Here is a 12537-nt window from a genome sequence, read left to right on the forward strand (position 1 = left end):
ACAGGGACATCCCTTGCAATTTGGGGGGTCCTGGAGGAACCCCAATAAATCCACATTTATTTTGGTGTAAGAAATTGGTTTATTTGGTGGGGGGGGCGGCATGGGGACCCCCGCCCGCCATGTGCAAACATCAAAGGGGACCCCAAAACCAGCCCAGCCCCCAGCACAGAGCTGGGGACTCCGGGGTTCCATGGAATTGGAAGGGTCTGGTTACATTCATGATGGGGGACCCCAAATCCTGCCCCCTGGAACCCCCCCAGGAATGGGGAGTGCTGGAAGAGATGAGGGGGTGCAAGTGTGATTTGGGGGGCACTGGGGGTCAATGGAGTGGGAGGGGTTGGGTGGGCTGGGGAGGGTCAAAGGGGGGGGCACGAGGGTCACCCATTGTGGAAGGGGCAGGACTGAGACCCCCAAATCCACCTGGGGGGTCACTGGAATAATTGGGGGGGGCAGGAATGGGTCCCCCAAAAATGGGGGGGCCATGGCTGAGACTCCCCAAAAACCATCTGGGGGGGGGCATGGGTGGGGTACTTTTGAGGGGGGATTCAATGAGGGGAACCCCCCTCAAAGAGGCCCCATAAGAGGGACATTATGGGGGTGGGGGCAGGAGTGAACCCCCTAAAAACCACCTTGTGGGGGTCTCCACTGCCGTGGAAACCCCCTAAAGTGCACTGGGAGGGCCCGGGGGGGCACCAGGAGCACCGCAGGTTTCAGGTTTTGGGGGGGCCCCACGCGGGCCTCCCCTTATCCACTCAGGGGGTGCAGGTCCACCTTGACCCTCTCGCCAGTGCTGAGCATCCCCACGGTGGGGAAGAGCCCCCCGGGGGGGACCCCAACCTCCCTGCGCCCCACGACCATCCCGTTCCGTGTGAAGAACACCTGGGGGGCACAAACCAGGGGGTTCACCCTGAGACTGGGGGGCAGCGGAGACCCCACCCCCCCAAAATAACAGGGGTGAAGGGGGGAGTAAGGCAAGGAAAGATGAGCCAAAAGGGGGGTATAGGGGGATTTTTGGGGTGAGAGGGCACAAACACATGGTGGGGGGTTCAGGGACACACAGCAGAGTCAGCCCAAAATATGAGGGGGGGGCGGGGAGGCCCCAATCTCCAATGAAGTGGGGACAAAGGGGGTGACCCCAGAGTGAGTCACTGTCAAGGGAACCCAAGGGGGCTGCAGGGTGGATTTTTGGTGTGATGGAGGGTCCAGGGGTGGGGCACAAATACGTGTGGGGATCGTAGACAAACCAGGGGTCACCCTAAAATATTAGGGAGGCGGGACACCCCAACCCCCCCAAAATCCAGGTGTTGGAGCCCCCAGACTGATTCAAAAGGATCCCAAAGATGGACAGAGAATTTTGGGGTGAAGGAGAAGCTTTTTGGGGGCTTTTTTAGATTTTTTTTTTTTTTTGCGGGGTGTCCCCACCCTTACCACGACCTTCCTGCCCTCCTGCTCCTGCTCCATGTCCTCCCCATCCTCTTCTTCCTCCTCCTCTTCCTCCTCTTCCTCCTCCTCCTCCAGGTACATCACGTTGCGCACCTTCACCTTCACCTCGGGCGGCTCCGAGGCGTCATCGCTGTCACCTGGGGCGGGGAAAAGGGTGAGGGACCCGCCCCGAGCCCGCCCGGCCTCGGGGGCCCCAGCCCCGCGGTACCTTCGCTGTCCCGGCCGTAGTCCCGAGGGAACATGATCCCACAGCCCATCACGTCACCCTTGTAGCAGCGGGGGCCGAAGGGATCCCCGACCCCGCTGCCATGGAACAGCTTTCCGTCGTCTGGGGGGGAGACCTCGAATTAGGGGGACCCCCCCCAGTTTGTGGAGGAAACCCCAAGATACCTTCCATGGGGGTGCACCCCAAAGAAAGGGGGAGAAATGGGCAGAGAAAGGGGAGGAGGAGGAGGAAAGGAAAGGGAGAAGGGGACAGCTGGGGATGGGGGTGCATAGAGGGATCCCCAAATCCCACCATGAGGAGGAGCCCTCCCATGGGGCTGCATCCCAAAAATAGAAGAGAAATAGGCCCGAAGGAAGGAAAGGAAGGAAAGGAAGGAAAAAGAGAGTGAAGGAGGTGAAAGGGAAAAGGGGGAGAAAGGAGCTAAAAGGGTCGAAAAGGGGGAGGAAGAGGCCATAGGGCCCCCTCCGCCCCAAGGAATAGAAAACCACCCCTCAGACCTCCCCACAGAAGTGCACCCCAAAAAAAGGGAGGATACTGGGTTGGGAACGGAAGAGGATGAATAGGAAAAAGATGGAGGAAGGGAGAAAGGAGGAGCCATGGGGACCCTCCAAATTAGGGGGGACCCCCAAGGTCATGGGGAAGACCCCCAGACCCTCATTATAGGGGTGCAACACAAAATAGGGAGGAAAAATGGGAAATGGGTTTTCAGGGGCAGAAAGAGTAGGAGGAGTTGCCACTAGCCACTATTGGGGTCCCGTGTTTGGGGGGTTCTGGAAGGGGGGGGGGTCCTGGCCATTCTGGGGGTCCCCCCACTTCTGCGGGGCTCACCTGCATGGTAGGCCACCGAGCCCCTGCTCCAGCCAGGGTGACGATTTTTGGGGTAATCCTGAGGGCATGCACAGGGGAGGGAGGGAGGTAAAGGCAATGACAATGTGTGGGGGGGGGGGGGGGGGGTCAACTCATAGACCCCCAACTCATAGACCCCAATTTTCCCTCCCAAACCCTCATTTTTGACACCCCGCCCCAACCTTTCAGCCAAGCCCCAGCCCGGGGGAGAGGTCCAGCACCCCCGTACCCCAAACCTGAGCCCCCTCCCTTCCTTCCTTGGCCACTCCCAGCCCTAGAGGAGGCTCTAGCCCCCCTTTACTCCCTCTGTAACCCCCAGACCTCCATTTTTGACCCACATCCCCCCACTTCCCTACCACCCCCAGCTCCGTAGGTGTCTCCACCCCCCTCAGCCCCCCCGTACCCCAATTCCGAGCCCCCCGCGCACCTTCCTGGCCACACCCAGGGCGATGTAGCACTTCTCGCCGGGGTCCAGGATCTCCAGCTCGAAGTAGTGGCTGCGGGGGCTGAGCGGCCGCCGCGCCTGGGCCAGCCCCACATCTACAATGCTCTTCCCCTTCCCCACGTACTCCAACACCTGGGGGGGCGCGGGGGGGCTCAGACAGGGGGCAAAGGGGGTACCCCCCAACCCGGACCAGCCCCAGATCCAGGAAATTCATTCCCTTCCCCACCTAAAAACAGCACCTGGGAAGGTTTGAGGGGTGCTGGGGGAATTGGGGGATCACAGGGGCTGAGGGGGGGAGCCATAGAGGGTTGGGGGGGGCACACACAGGGGATTTGAGGGGCACCCAAGAACCCCCAGACTCCTGATGTTTCTGCTGGGACTCCCTTACCCCGGCCCCGTGTCACGGCCCCCCTTTTCACCCTCCCCAGGATTGGGGACCCTTTTTGTCCCATCCCCAAAACTGTCCTCACCCAAACTCCCAAAGCCCAATTCTTCTCACCCCATAACCTCAATTTCTGACCTCCCAACCCAGGAAGGAGCTCCAATCTCATCCAACCCCACTCCCCTGCACCCTCATTCTGAGCCCCCTCCCCACCTCCCTGGGCCATCCCCAGTCCTGGGGGAGGCTCCAGCCCCCATTTCCCCCCCGGGTGCTCACGGAGCCGTAGAGCCGCACGTCGTGGAGCCTCCCCCACTCCTCCTCCAGGCTGTCCACCAGCATGGCTCCCCCCTCATCCTCGGGGGGCCCGGGGGGGGGCAGGTGCAGCCGAACCTCCTCGCCCAGCGAGTGCAGCCCCACGGCTGGGAACAGCCCCGGGGGCGACAGGGGCACCCCCAGACCCCCTACCTGCAAATGAGGGAGTCAGGATGTGAGGGGGGCTCAGGGACACCCCTAGGCCCCCCATCTGGGATTTAGGGAAACTAAAGTAGGAAGTGGGGGGGGGGCTCTGGAAGCTTTGGGGTTTCAGAAGCTTTGGAGATCCCCCCATCCTCTGTCCATTCTTTGTGAAGAGCAGCTGGGGCAGGGGTAGAAGGACCCCAGTTTATGGGGTCCTGAAAGGTTTGGGGGTGCCCCAGTGAGTTTTGAGGGTGCTCTGAGGCAGGGTGGGGATCCCCTCACCCTCTGGCCGTTCTTGGTGAAGAAAACCTGGGCTGGGGGGGCTCCGAACGAGCCCCTCTCGACGCCGCAGCCGATCCGGTCCCCAGAGCTGCACTTGGAGCCGAACTGGCGCCCCTTGGCCCGGCCACTGTAGAGCCTGGGACACCCCAAAACCGGGAGGGACCCCGAAAAGGGGGGGTCAGATTGGAGAGAGTGTCACTAAGGGGGGACCTCAAACCTGGAGCAGACCCCAAATATCGTGACAGGCCCAGGTGCCCCCCAACACCTCCCAGTCCTGCTGCCCCCCTGGCCCCCCCTCCATATCCAACACCCCTAAGGTCCCAGCACTCCCCAATATCCCAACAATCCCCAATATCCAACACGCCTAAGCTCCCAGCACTCCCCAATATCCAAAACCCCCAAGGTCCCAAAACTCCCCAATATCTGACATCCCCAAAGTCCCAACACTCCCCAGTATCCCGACATTCTCCTGCTATCCCAATACCCCTGACATCCCAAATCATTCCGTCCTTCATCTCACATTCTGACATCTATCAGCGTCGTCAAATTCCTTACCATCCCAACACCCGCAATTATCCCAACGCTTCTCCGCTAGCTATCGCGACATCCCCACTACCCGAACAATCTCCGCCCTCCCGGCCCCGCCCCCCGCTATCGCGACACTCACTTTCCATCATCGGCGTGGTAGGCGACGGAGCCGGGCCCCCATCCCGGGGGGTGCTCGAGGCTGTGGCAGTGCGGGACCAGCCCCACGGCGATGGTGCCGCGGACGCCGCTGTCCACGATGGACACCTGGGCACGGCCCGGCGGGGTCAGGGCTCCGTGTCCCCCGGCACAGCCCCCCGGGATAATCCCCTTGTACAGCCCCCGGCACAGCCCCCGGGCCGGCCCGCGCCCCCCGCACCCCCGCTCACCTCGAAGTAGTTGCTGTCGCGGGTCAGCGGCCGCGGGGCCACGTAACAGCCAACCTCGCCCGAGGGGCCGCGGTAGCTGCGGGGAGCAGGGGCGGGGCTGAGACAGCACCGGGGGCTGAGACAGCCCCCGACACCCCCCGGGTACCCTCAGACACCCCTCAGGTGTATGGGTGCCCCCAGGCCCCCCCCCCCCCATCCCCCTGGGTGCATCTCCCCCACCTTCCTTCCTTCCTTGGGCCCCCCCCCCCAGGCCCCTCCCACACCCCCTTTTTGTGGGTGCCCCCAGCCCCTCCTGGGGCTCCCCCCGGATACCTGAGGGTGTCCCCGTCCACCAGGATGTGTCGGGCGCGCTCCTGGCAGCGCAGGCCTCGATCCCGGTCCCGGTCCCGGTCCCGGCCCTCCCGCACCTCCCGGATCTCCCGGATCCGCCGGCGCCAGTTGAGGAACCTGAAGTGCAGGTTCAGGTCATCCATGGCGGGGGGGCTCCTGCGGGGAGGCAACGCTGGGACCCCCGAAAGGACGGGTGGGACCGACACACCCGAAACTGACACCCCAAATCGGCCAGGAACCCCCAGAACCCGAGATCCCCCAAAACCGCCCCCCAAACACTCACCTGACACCCCAAACACACACCTGATACCCCAAAACCCACACTCGACACCCCAAAACCGCCCCTAAACACACACCTGACACCCCAAAACCCACACCTGACACCCCAAAACCGCCCCTAAACACACACCTGACACCCCAAAACCGCCCCTAAACACACACCTGACACCCCAAAACCCACACCTGACACCCCAAAACCGCCCCTAAACACACACCTGACACCCCAAAACCCACACCTGACACCCCAAAACCGCCCCCAAACACACACCTGACACCCCAAAACCGCCATCAAACACACACCTGACACCCCAAACACACACCTGACACCCCAAAACCCACACCTGACCAAGCCAAATCCACACCCGACCACCCCAAATCCACACCTGACACCCCCAAACCCACACCTGGCACCCCCAAACCCACACCTTGCACACCCAAATCCACACCTAACACACCTAAATCACACCTGACACCCCCACATCACACCTGGCACACCCAAATCACACCTGACCCCTCCCCCCCCCCCATCACACCTGCCAGCCCAATCCCGACCCCCGCCCCACACCAAGGTCCCCCCATGCCGGGGGTCTCCCTTCCCCAGCACCCCCGACCCCCCCCGTTCCCCCCGCACCGCGGCCGCCCCCCACCATGCGACCCCCCCGACCTCCCCAGTTCCGCCCAGGACCCCCAAATCGCTGCCATACTCCCCAGCCCGGGCTCTTCCCGTCTCCCCAGAGCTCCTCAGGACCCCTCCCCATCTCCCCCAGAGCCCCCCGGCGCCCAGCGCCCCTTACCGGGGGTCCCGCCCCCTCCATGGGCCGCGCTCACATCCGGGTCCCACTCGCTTCCGCCTCTCTGTGCCCGCCCACTGTGCCCCGCGGACTAACCGCCACCCGCTGCGCCCCCACTGACGGCTCCCTCAGCCAATCGGAGGACGAAACGGGAGGAAGGCGGAGCCTACTGAGGAAAACGGGCAGTGTGCGTCATGACCACGTGACGTTGCAGGCATGGGGCGAGATGCGTAAGGGCGCCCCCTGCGGGACGGGGGGGGGGGCGCTCCGTGGGGAATGGAGGGAACTGGGGAGAACTGGGGGGGACTGGGAGGGATTGGGGAGGACTATGAAGGACTGCGGAGGGATTGGGGGGAATGGAGGAAACTGGGGAGACAGGTGGGAACTGGGAGGATGGGGGGGGTTACTGGGAGGACTGGGGGAACTGGAGGATACTGGGGGCACTGAGGGGCTCAGCCTGGGGACAAACCAGCGCTGTGCTCACACTGGAGATGTGGCTGGATTGGGAGTCACTGGTTTGAACTGGGGCCGCTCAAGGGGGGTTTCAGGGTCCCCCAGACCCAGGGGGGAGGAGGAGGACTTCACAAACACCTCTACTGGGTGGGTTTATTAGAAATTAATTAAGTAATTAATACACCCCCACACCCATGACAGCACACGGGGTCGGTCACAGGCCATAGCTGGTCTGGTGTCCCCATGTCCCCTCTGCTGTGCCGTGGGGGAGGTGGCACTGTGACTGTCACAGCCCAGGGGTTACCTGGGGGTGCACCAGTGTCCCCATCCCCTCGTTATGGGGGTGACACCGTGATCTGTCCCAGCTCAGTGTCACCTCGGGGTGTCCCCATGTTGCCACCCAGAGCTCGTTGTGGGGATGGCACTGGTAATGGGTCACCAGCAGAGCTCTGTGTCACCATCGGAGTGTCCCAGTGTCACTGTTACCCACAGCTCAGCCATGGGGGTGACACCGTGACCTGTCACAGTTCCTTGTCATGATTGGGGTGTCCCAGTGTCAGTCACCCAAAGTCCATCATGGGGTGGCACTGTGACCCACTGCAGTTCAGTGTCCTCAAGGGGTGTCCCAGCCACCCACAGTCCATTGTGGGGTGACACTGTGACCCCTCACCGCTCAGTGTCCCCATGGGGTGTTTCTGTCACTCACAGCTCAACACAGGGGTCACACTGTTGAACCCATCACCGCCTGGTGACCCCATGGGCTCGTCCCGTGTCCCTGACCCTGTCACATTCTGGTGTCCCTGTTGAGCTGTCCCAGTGTTCCTGTCCCAGATAGGTGTTACTGTCCTTGTCCCCGTAAAATCCCAGTGCTCCATCAAGCTGTCCCTGTGTCCCTGGTGTCCCCATTGAGCTGGCCCGGTGCTCCTGTCACTGTGACATCCCAGTGTCTCTGTCCTTCTCATATCTCAGTGTCCCTGTCATACCTTGGTGTCCCCACTGAGTTGTCCTGCTGTCCCTGTCACACCCCAGCATCCCCATTCCTATCACACCCCAGTGTTCCCATCAGGCTGTCCTGATGTCCCTGTCACACCCCAGCACTACACCCCTATGTCCCTGTCAAGCTGTTCCAGTGCCCCTGTCCCTGTCTCAGCCCGGTGTCCCCATTGAGCTGCCCCAATGTCCCTGTCATACCCCAGTGTCCCCATCGAGCTGTCCCAGTGTCCCTGTCCCACCCCAGTGTCCCCATCGAGCTGTCCCAGTGCCCCTGTCCCCATCGAGCTGTCCCAGTGTCCCTGTCACAGCCCAGTGTTCCTGTCACACCTTGGTGACCCCCTCAAACTGTCCCAGTGTCCCCATCAGAGCCAGGTGTCGCTGCTGAGCTGTCCCAGTATCCCTGTCCCAGTGTGCCTGTCACTCCCCAGTGTCCCCCTCGAGCAGCCCCTCGTCCCCCACCCTCAGCCCCTCGTCCCCACGGCTGGTGCCCAGGACCCCCCCGGCTGCCCCCAACGCCACCAGCGCCGCCAGGGCGGCGGCCCCGAGCACGGCCCGTGTCCCCGCGGGGTCCCCGGGCAGCGCTGGCAGTGCCAGCGCCACCCCCAGGCCTAGGGGCAGCCGCAGCCACCGCGCTCCTCCCGCCGCATTACCCCCGCCCTCCAGGCGGCGCCGCAGGAACGCCATGGCCGGGAAGTAGATCCCGCAGGAGAGCTGCAGCAGCAGCACGGCGAAGAAGTCGCCGGGGGCGTCCAGCGGCAGGGCCAGGAGCACGAGCGCCAGCGCCAGCAGCAGCACGGAGCCGGGCAGGAGCCGCAGCGGCTGCAGCCGGAGCCTCCCGGTGGCACCGCGCCGGAACAGCGCCGAGCCCGCGGCGCTGGCGGCCATGAACGCCGAGAAGGCGATTCCCAGCGGGATCCCGTGCGGCTCCAGGACCGGCGTCCAAAGGAAGGCAAAGATGAGCAGGATGCTCTCCACCAGGGCCTGGACCAGCCCCAGAAGCAGCGCCCGGGGCTCGGACACAAGGCCCCGAAGGCCTTCCCCGCAGGCCTTCCCACAGGGCCGGCTCTTCCCGTAGTTCTCATCCCAGTTTTTCCCAGCGAAGATCCCCGAGAGAGCCAGGAAGGGCAGCGCCGCCAGGAACGGGGCCGCGGGGCCCAGCAGCAGCCCCTCGGCCAGCAGCCAGGCCAGCAGGCCAGCTGCCACGGCCAGGCCGCTGTTCCAGAGCGCCACGCGGGAGAAGGTGTCAGGAATCCACTCGGCAGGGAAGTCGTGGCGCTCCAGGTGCTCATGGAGGTACCAGGACTCAAAGGCGGAGAAGAGCAGGGAAGTGCCGAGCCCTGCCAGGACCCGGGCGGCCGCCAGGGCCAGGAAATCGTGGGAGAGCTGCAGCAGGCAGGACACGGAGCACAGCCCCGAGGACAGCACACAGGACTTCTTCCGGCCCAGCCGGTCCACAAAAACCCCGGAAACGAGGCCGAAGGCGACGTTGGAGGCGAAGCCGCAGGAGTAGAGGGCGGCGATCTGGCTGCGCAGGAAGCCCCGGCTGTGCAGCAGCTGGAAGAGCAGCGGGCCCTGCAGCCAGTCGGCGGCCAGCGCCGGCAGGTATCCCAGCAGGAACTGCCGCTGGAAGCTGCGGAACGCGGGGTTGGAGGGCGGGGGGCGGCGCGGGGCCGGCTCCAGAGCCAGGCAAGTGAGGAGGAGGAGGGCGAGGGCAGAGCAGGGCAGCACGAACATGGTGGGGAGGGGGCTCAAGAGGGCCTGGGGAAGGGAAAAAGGGAGATCAGCACTAGGAGGAAGTGGGAGAGTTCCGAGGCACCACCCAGGTGCCCCAAATTCCTCAGACAGCCCATGGGTTCCCTAGGGACCCCCCACCACACAGGGACTCCCAGCACCACACAGCTCCTCCACAGGCCACCCCTCCAAGGCCACAGAGACCCCCCCCCCCAGGCCCCACAGAACCCCCACAGACCCCAAACCCCCAGCAGAGTTCCCCACAACCCCCATACCCCCCAAGCTCCAGATTCCCACGGGCCCCACATAGAACCTCCACAGACTCCCCATAAGACCCTCATAGAACCCCCACACCCCCCCACAGGACCCTCGCACCCCAAATCCTCCTTAAGCCCCCCACATATACCCCCTACAGAGCTATACAGCGCCCCCTCCACTCCCATAGCCCCCACCCCGACCCCAGAGTTGCCCCATAGGATGCCCCCAGACACCTCTCAGACCCTCCAAACCCCCTCCATCCCTTCCGGTAACCCGTGGGTCCCTCAGGGTCCCCTCCATACCCCCGGGCCCCGCCAGCGTCGCAGCTGCTCCGCGGCGCCTCTGCCGAGCCACTTCCGCTTCCGGTCCCATGGGCGCCGCCATGTTGGCCCGTGTCACGTGACAGAGGCCTCCCGCACTGGCCCCCCAGGTGCCCACAGAGACACCCAGAGACCCACGGGGACCGGTGGGGACCCCCCGAGGGACCCTCAGACAGCACACGAGGGATTGCGGAGACCCCCGAGTGTCCCCCACTGTACCCCCCGTGAGGGGTGTGCGGCATCCCAGCCCAAAGAGCCGCCCCCTGACACGCCGCGGGGGGTTTGTGGGGACCCGCGCCCTCAGAGAGCTCGTGCGAAGAGCCTCGAGCAAACCCCCCCGGTACCCCCGGAACCGCCCGGAACCCCCTCTCCGTGTCCCGGTACCGGGGGCTGCCCTGCCCGCCCCTCACTCACCGCCGCCTCCGGGGGTCCGCGCTGCGGCGCGGGGGGGCCGGGCCCCCCTCACTTGAGGCTCAGGCGGGGCCGGGGGGGGACGCGGCGCGGGGGGGGGCAGCATCGGGGGTGACACGGGGGAGGACAGGCCGGGGCTTGGCACTGGGGACAGGCGGGGGGGGCGCAGCAGGGGGGGCGGCAGGGCGGGGGGTGATACTGGAGGCAGCAGGGAGGGGGGTGACACTGGGGGGTGCAAGGAGGGGGGTGGTAGGGCAGGGGGGGACACTGGGGACAGCAGGGCAGGGGGTAGCACTGGGGGAAGCACTGGGGTGGGGGGTGACACTGGGGACAGGGGGGTGGGGGGCACCAGGAGGGGTGGCAGGAAGGGTGACAGGGCAGGGGGCAGTAGGGGGGGGCGCAGCAGGGCGGGGGGTGGCACTGGGGGCAGCAGGACGGGGGTGAGCAGAAGGGGCAGGGCGGGGAGCAGAAGGGGGGGGCGCAGCAGGGTGGGAGGTGACAGGGGGGGTGACAGCGCGGGGACGTTCCCCCGCGCCGGCGGGGCCGGGGTCGCGGCCAGCCCAGCCCCATGGCCGAGCCTCCCCCCCCGCAACCCACGCCCCCCCCGGGGATTTACCGGGCAAAGCGGCTGAGCGGGGGGAGCAGGGGGGGGCACGTGGCGGCACCCGTGGGTGAGAGACACGGGGACATGAGGACACGGAGTGGGGCACAGGGGACATGGGGACACCGGGGACATGGGGAAGATGGGGGGTGGGGGAACACGGGGGACATGGGGCGACCTGGGGATAGGGGGAATGAGGGGGGTGCAGTGGGGAGGGGGATATGGGAGAGCACCGGGGACACGATGGGGCACAAGGGATACGGGAGAGCACAGGAGGACACAGGGGTTATGGGGGTGCACAGTGGATGCAGGGGGGCACAGGAGACATGGGGGGGCACAGGGGACATGGGAGACATGGAGGAAATTGAGGGCAGGGAACATGAGTTTGGAGGCAATGTGGGGACATGGGGGGACACACAGGACATGGGGGACGTTCGGGACATGGAGGAAATGGGGATGTGTGGGGACATGGGGAACACAGCTGGGGGGACACAGGGGACATAGGGGTGCACAGGGGACATGGGGAGCATGGTTGGAGACACGGGATTATGGAGGCATGGTAGGGCACAGGGGACACCGGGGAGACACGACTGGGGGGAGGAAGGGGTTATGGGGCATGCAGCAGCATAAGGGACACGGGGGCCATGGGGAGACACACGGGACCCTGGGGACATGGGGAGGTCACAGGGGACACGAAAGACATGGGGCAACACGATTGGGTGGACCCAGAGTTATGGTGACTTGGGGGTCATGGGGATTACGGGGGGATGCTACTGAGGAGACACAGGTTGGGGACATGTGGGACACGGGGGACACGATTGGGGCTCACAGGAAATTATGGGGCCATGGGGGCTGTGGGGAGACATGGGGGGACAAACGGGAGAACAAACGGGGGGACACGGGGGTTGGGCTAGGCACACGGGGGGGTCCCAGCGTGGCGGGGGCAAGGCCGGGGCTGCACAAAGGGGCCATTGAGCTGCAGTGGGGGAGGGGCAGGGAGAGGAATTTCCACCCAAAACATTTTCCATGAGCCCATTCCTGCCCCTCCCCCACTCCAGCCCCTCCCCTCCCCTTTTCCCGGCACGGGGGGAGAGGCGGGGGTGGGTTACACGCATGTCCGGACATGGGGACACGTGTGTGCGTGCGTGTGACGTGCAGGGACACACCCTGCACATGTGTCCTCATGCCCAGACATGTGTGTGCTCACTGGAGGCTGGGTAAAGGTGTGTGACACGTGCAGTGACATGTGACCATCGCATGTACAGGTGCGTGACACATGACCATCCTGTGTAAAGGTGTGTGACACATATAGTTACATGGGATCATCCCGTGTACAGGTCTGTGACACACATAGTGACATGTGATCATCCTATGTA

General features: G+C 64.7%; 2 protein-coding genes across 3 annotated transcripts; both read right to left on the reverse strand.

Annotated features, from left to right (window-relative positions):
• Positions 1 to 13: 13 nt before the first annotated feature.
• Positions 14 to 6554, reverse strand: SPRYD3 (SPRY domain containing 3). Of its 2 annotated transcripts, none has more exons than XM_054649311.2 (11): positions 6398 to 6554; positions 5307 to 5480; positions 4995 to 5070; positions 4748 to 4872; positions 4081 to 4216; positions 3619 to 3807; positions 2943 to 3092; positions 2498 to 2555; positions 1652 to 1771; positions 1429 to 1580; positions 14 to 879 (listed from the first exon to the last, which is right to left on the reverse strand). In XM_054649311.2, exons 2-11 carry the CDS (start codon positions 5465 to 5467, stop codon positions 745 to 747), a joined length of 1302 nt encoding a protein of 433 aa, XP_054505286.1. In that variant the 5' UTR covers positions 5468 to 5480; positions 6398 to 6554; the 3' UTR covers positions 14 to 744. The 2 variants fall into 2 exon arrangements, with proteins under 2 accessions (XP_054505286.1, XP_077048848.1); XM_077192733.1 differs by lacking the exon at positions 6398 to 6554 and adding an exon at positions 6308 to 6364.
• Positions 6555 to 6974: 420 nt separating this feature from the next.
• On the reverse strand, positions 6975 to 10683 carry SLC61A1 (solute carrier family 61 member 1). Its single transcript, XM_054649310.2, has 2 exons — positions 10132 to 10683; positions 6975 to 9598 (listed from the first exon to the last, which is right to left on the reverse strand). The coding sequence occupies exon 2, from the start codon at positions 9572 to 9574 to the stop codon at positions 8258 to 8260; it is 1317 nt and encodes a 438-aa protein (XP_054505285.2). The 5' UTR covers positions 9575 to 9598; positions 10132 to 10683; the 3' UTR covers positions 6975 to 8257.
• Between the last annotated feature and the right edge of the window lie 1854 nt (positions 10684 to 12537).

The sequence above is a fragment of the Agelaius phoeniceus genome, chromosome 35, assembly GCF_051311805.1.
Source record: "Agelaius phoeniceus isolate bAgePho1 chromosome 35, bAgePho1.hap1, whole genome shotgun sequence".
Classification (NCBI taxonomy): domain Eukaryota; kingdom Metazoa; phylum Chordata; class Aves; order Passeriformes; family Icteridae; genus Agelaius; species Agelaius phoeniceus.

Excerpts from the sequence above, each read along its gene's own strand:
- SLC61A1 (XM_054649310.2), bottom strand. The coding sequence starts at position 9,574 with ATGTTCGTGCTGCCCTGCTCTGCCCTCGCCCTCCTCCTCCTCACTTGC.
- SPRYD3 (XM_054649311.2), bottom strand. The coding sequence starts at position 5,467 with ATGGATGACCTGAACCTGCACTTCAGGTTCCTCAACTGGCGCCGGCGG. Across the intron at positions 4,217-4,747 it reads TACCACGCCGATGATGGAAA|GCTCTACAGTGGCCGGGCCA; the intron begins GTGAGTGTCGCG and ends GGGGTGTCCCAG. Across the intron at positions 880-1,428 it reads AGGAGGGCAGGAAGGTCGTG|GTGTTCTTCACACGGAACGG; the intron begins GTAAGGGTGGGG and ends TGTGCCCCCCAG.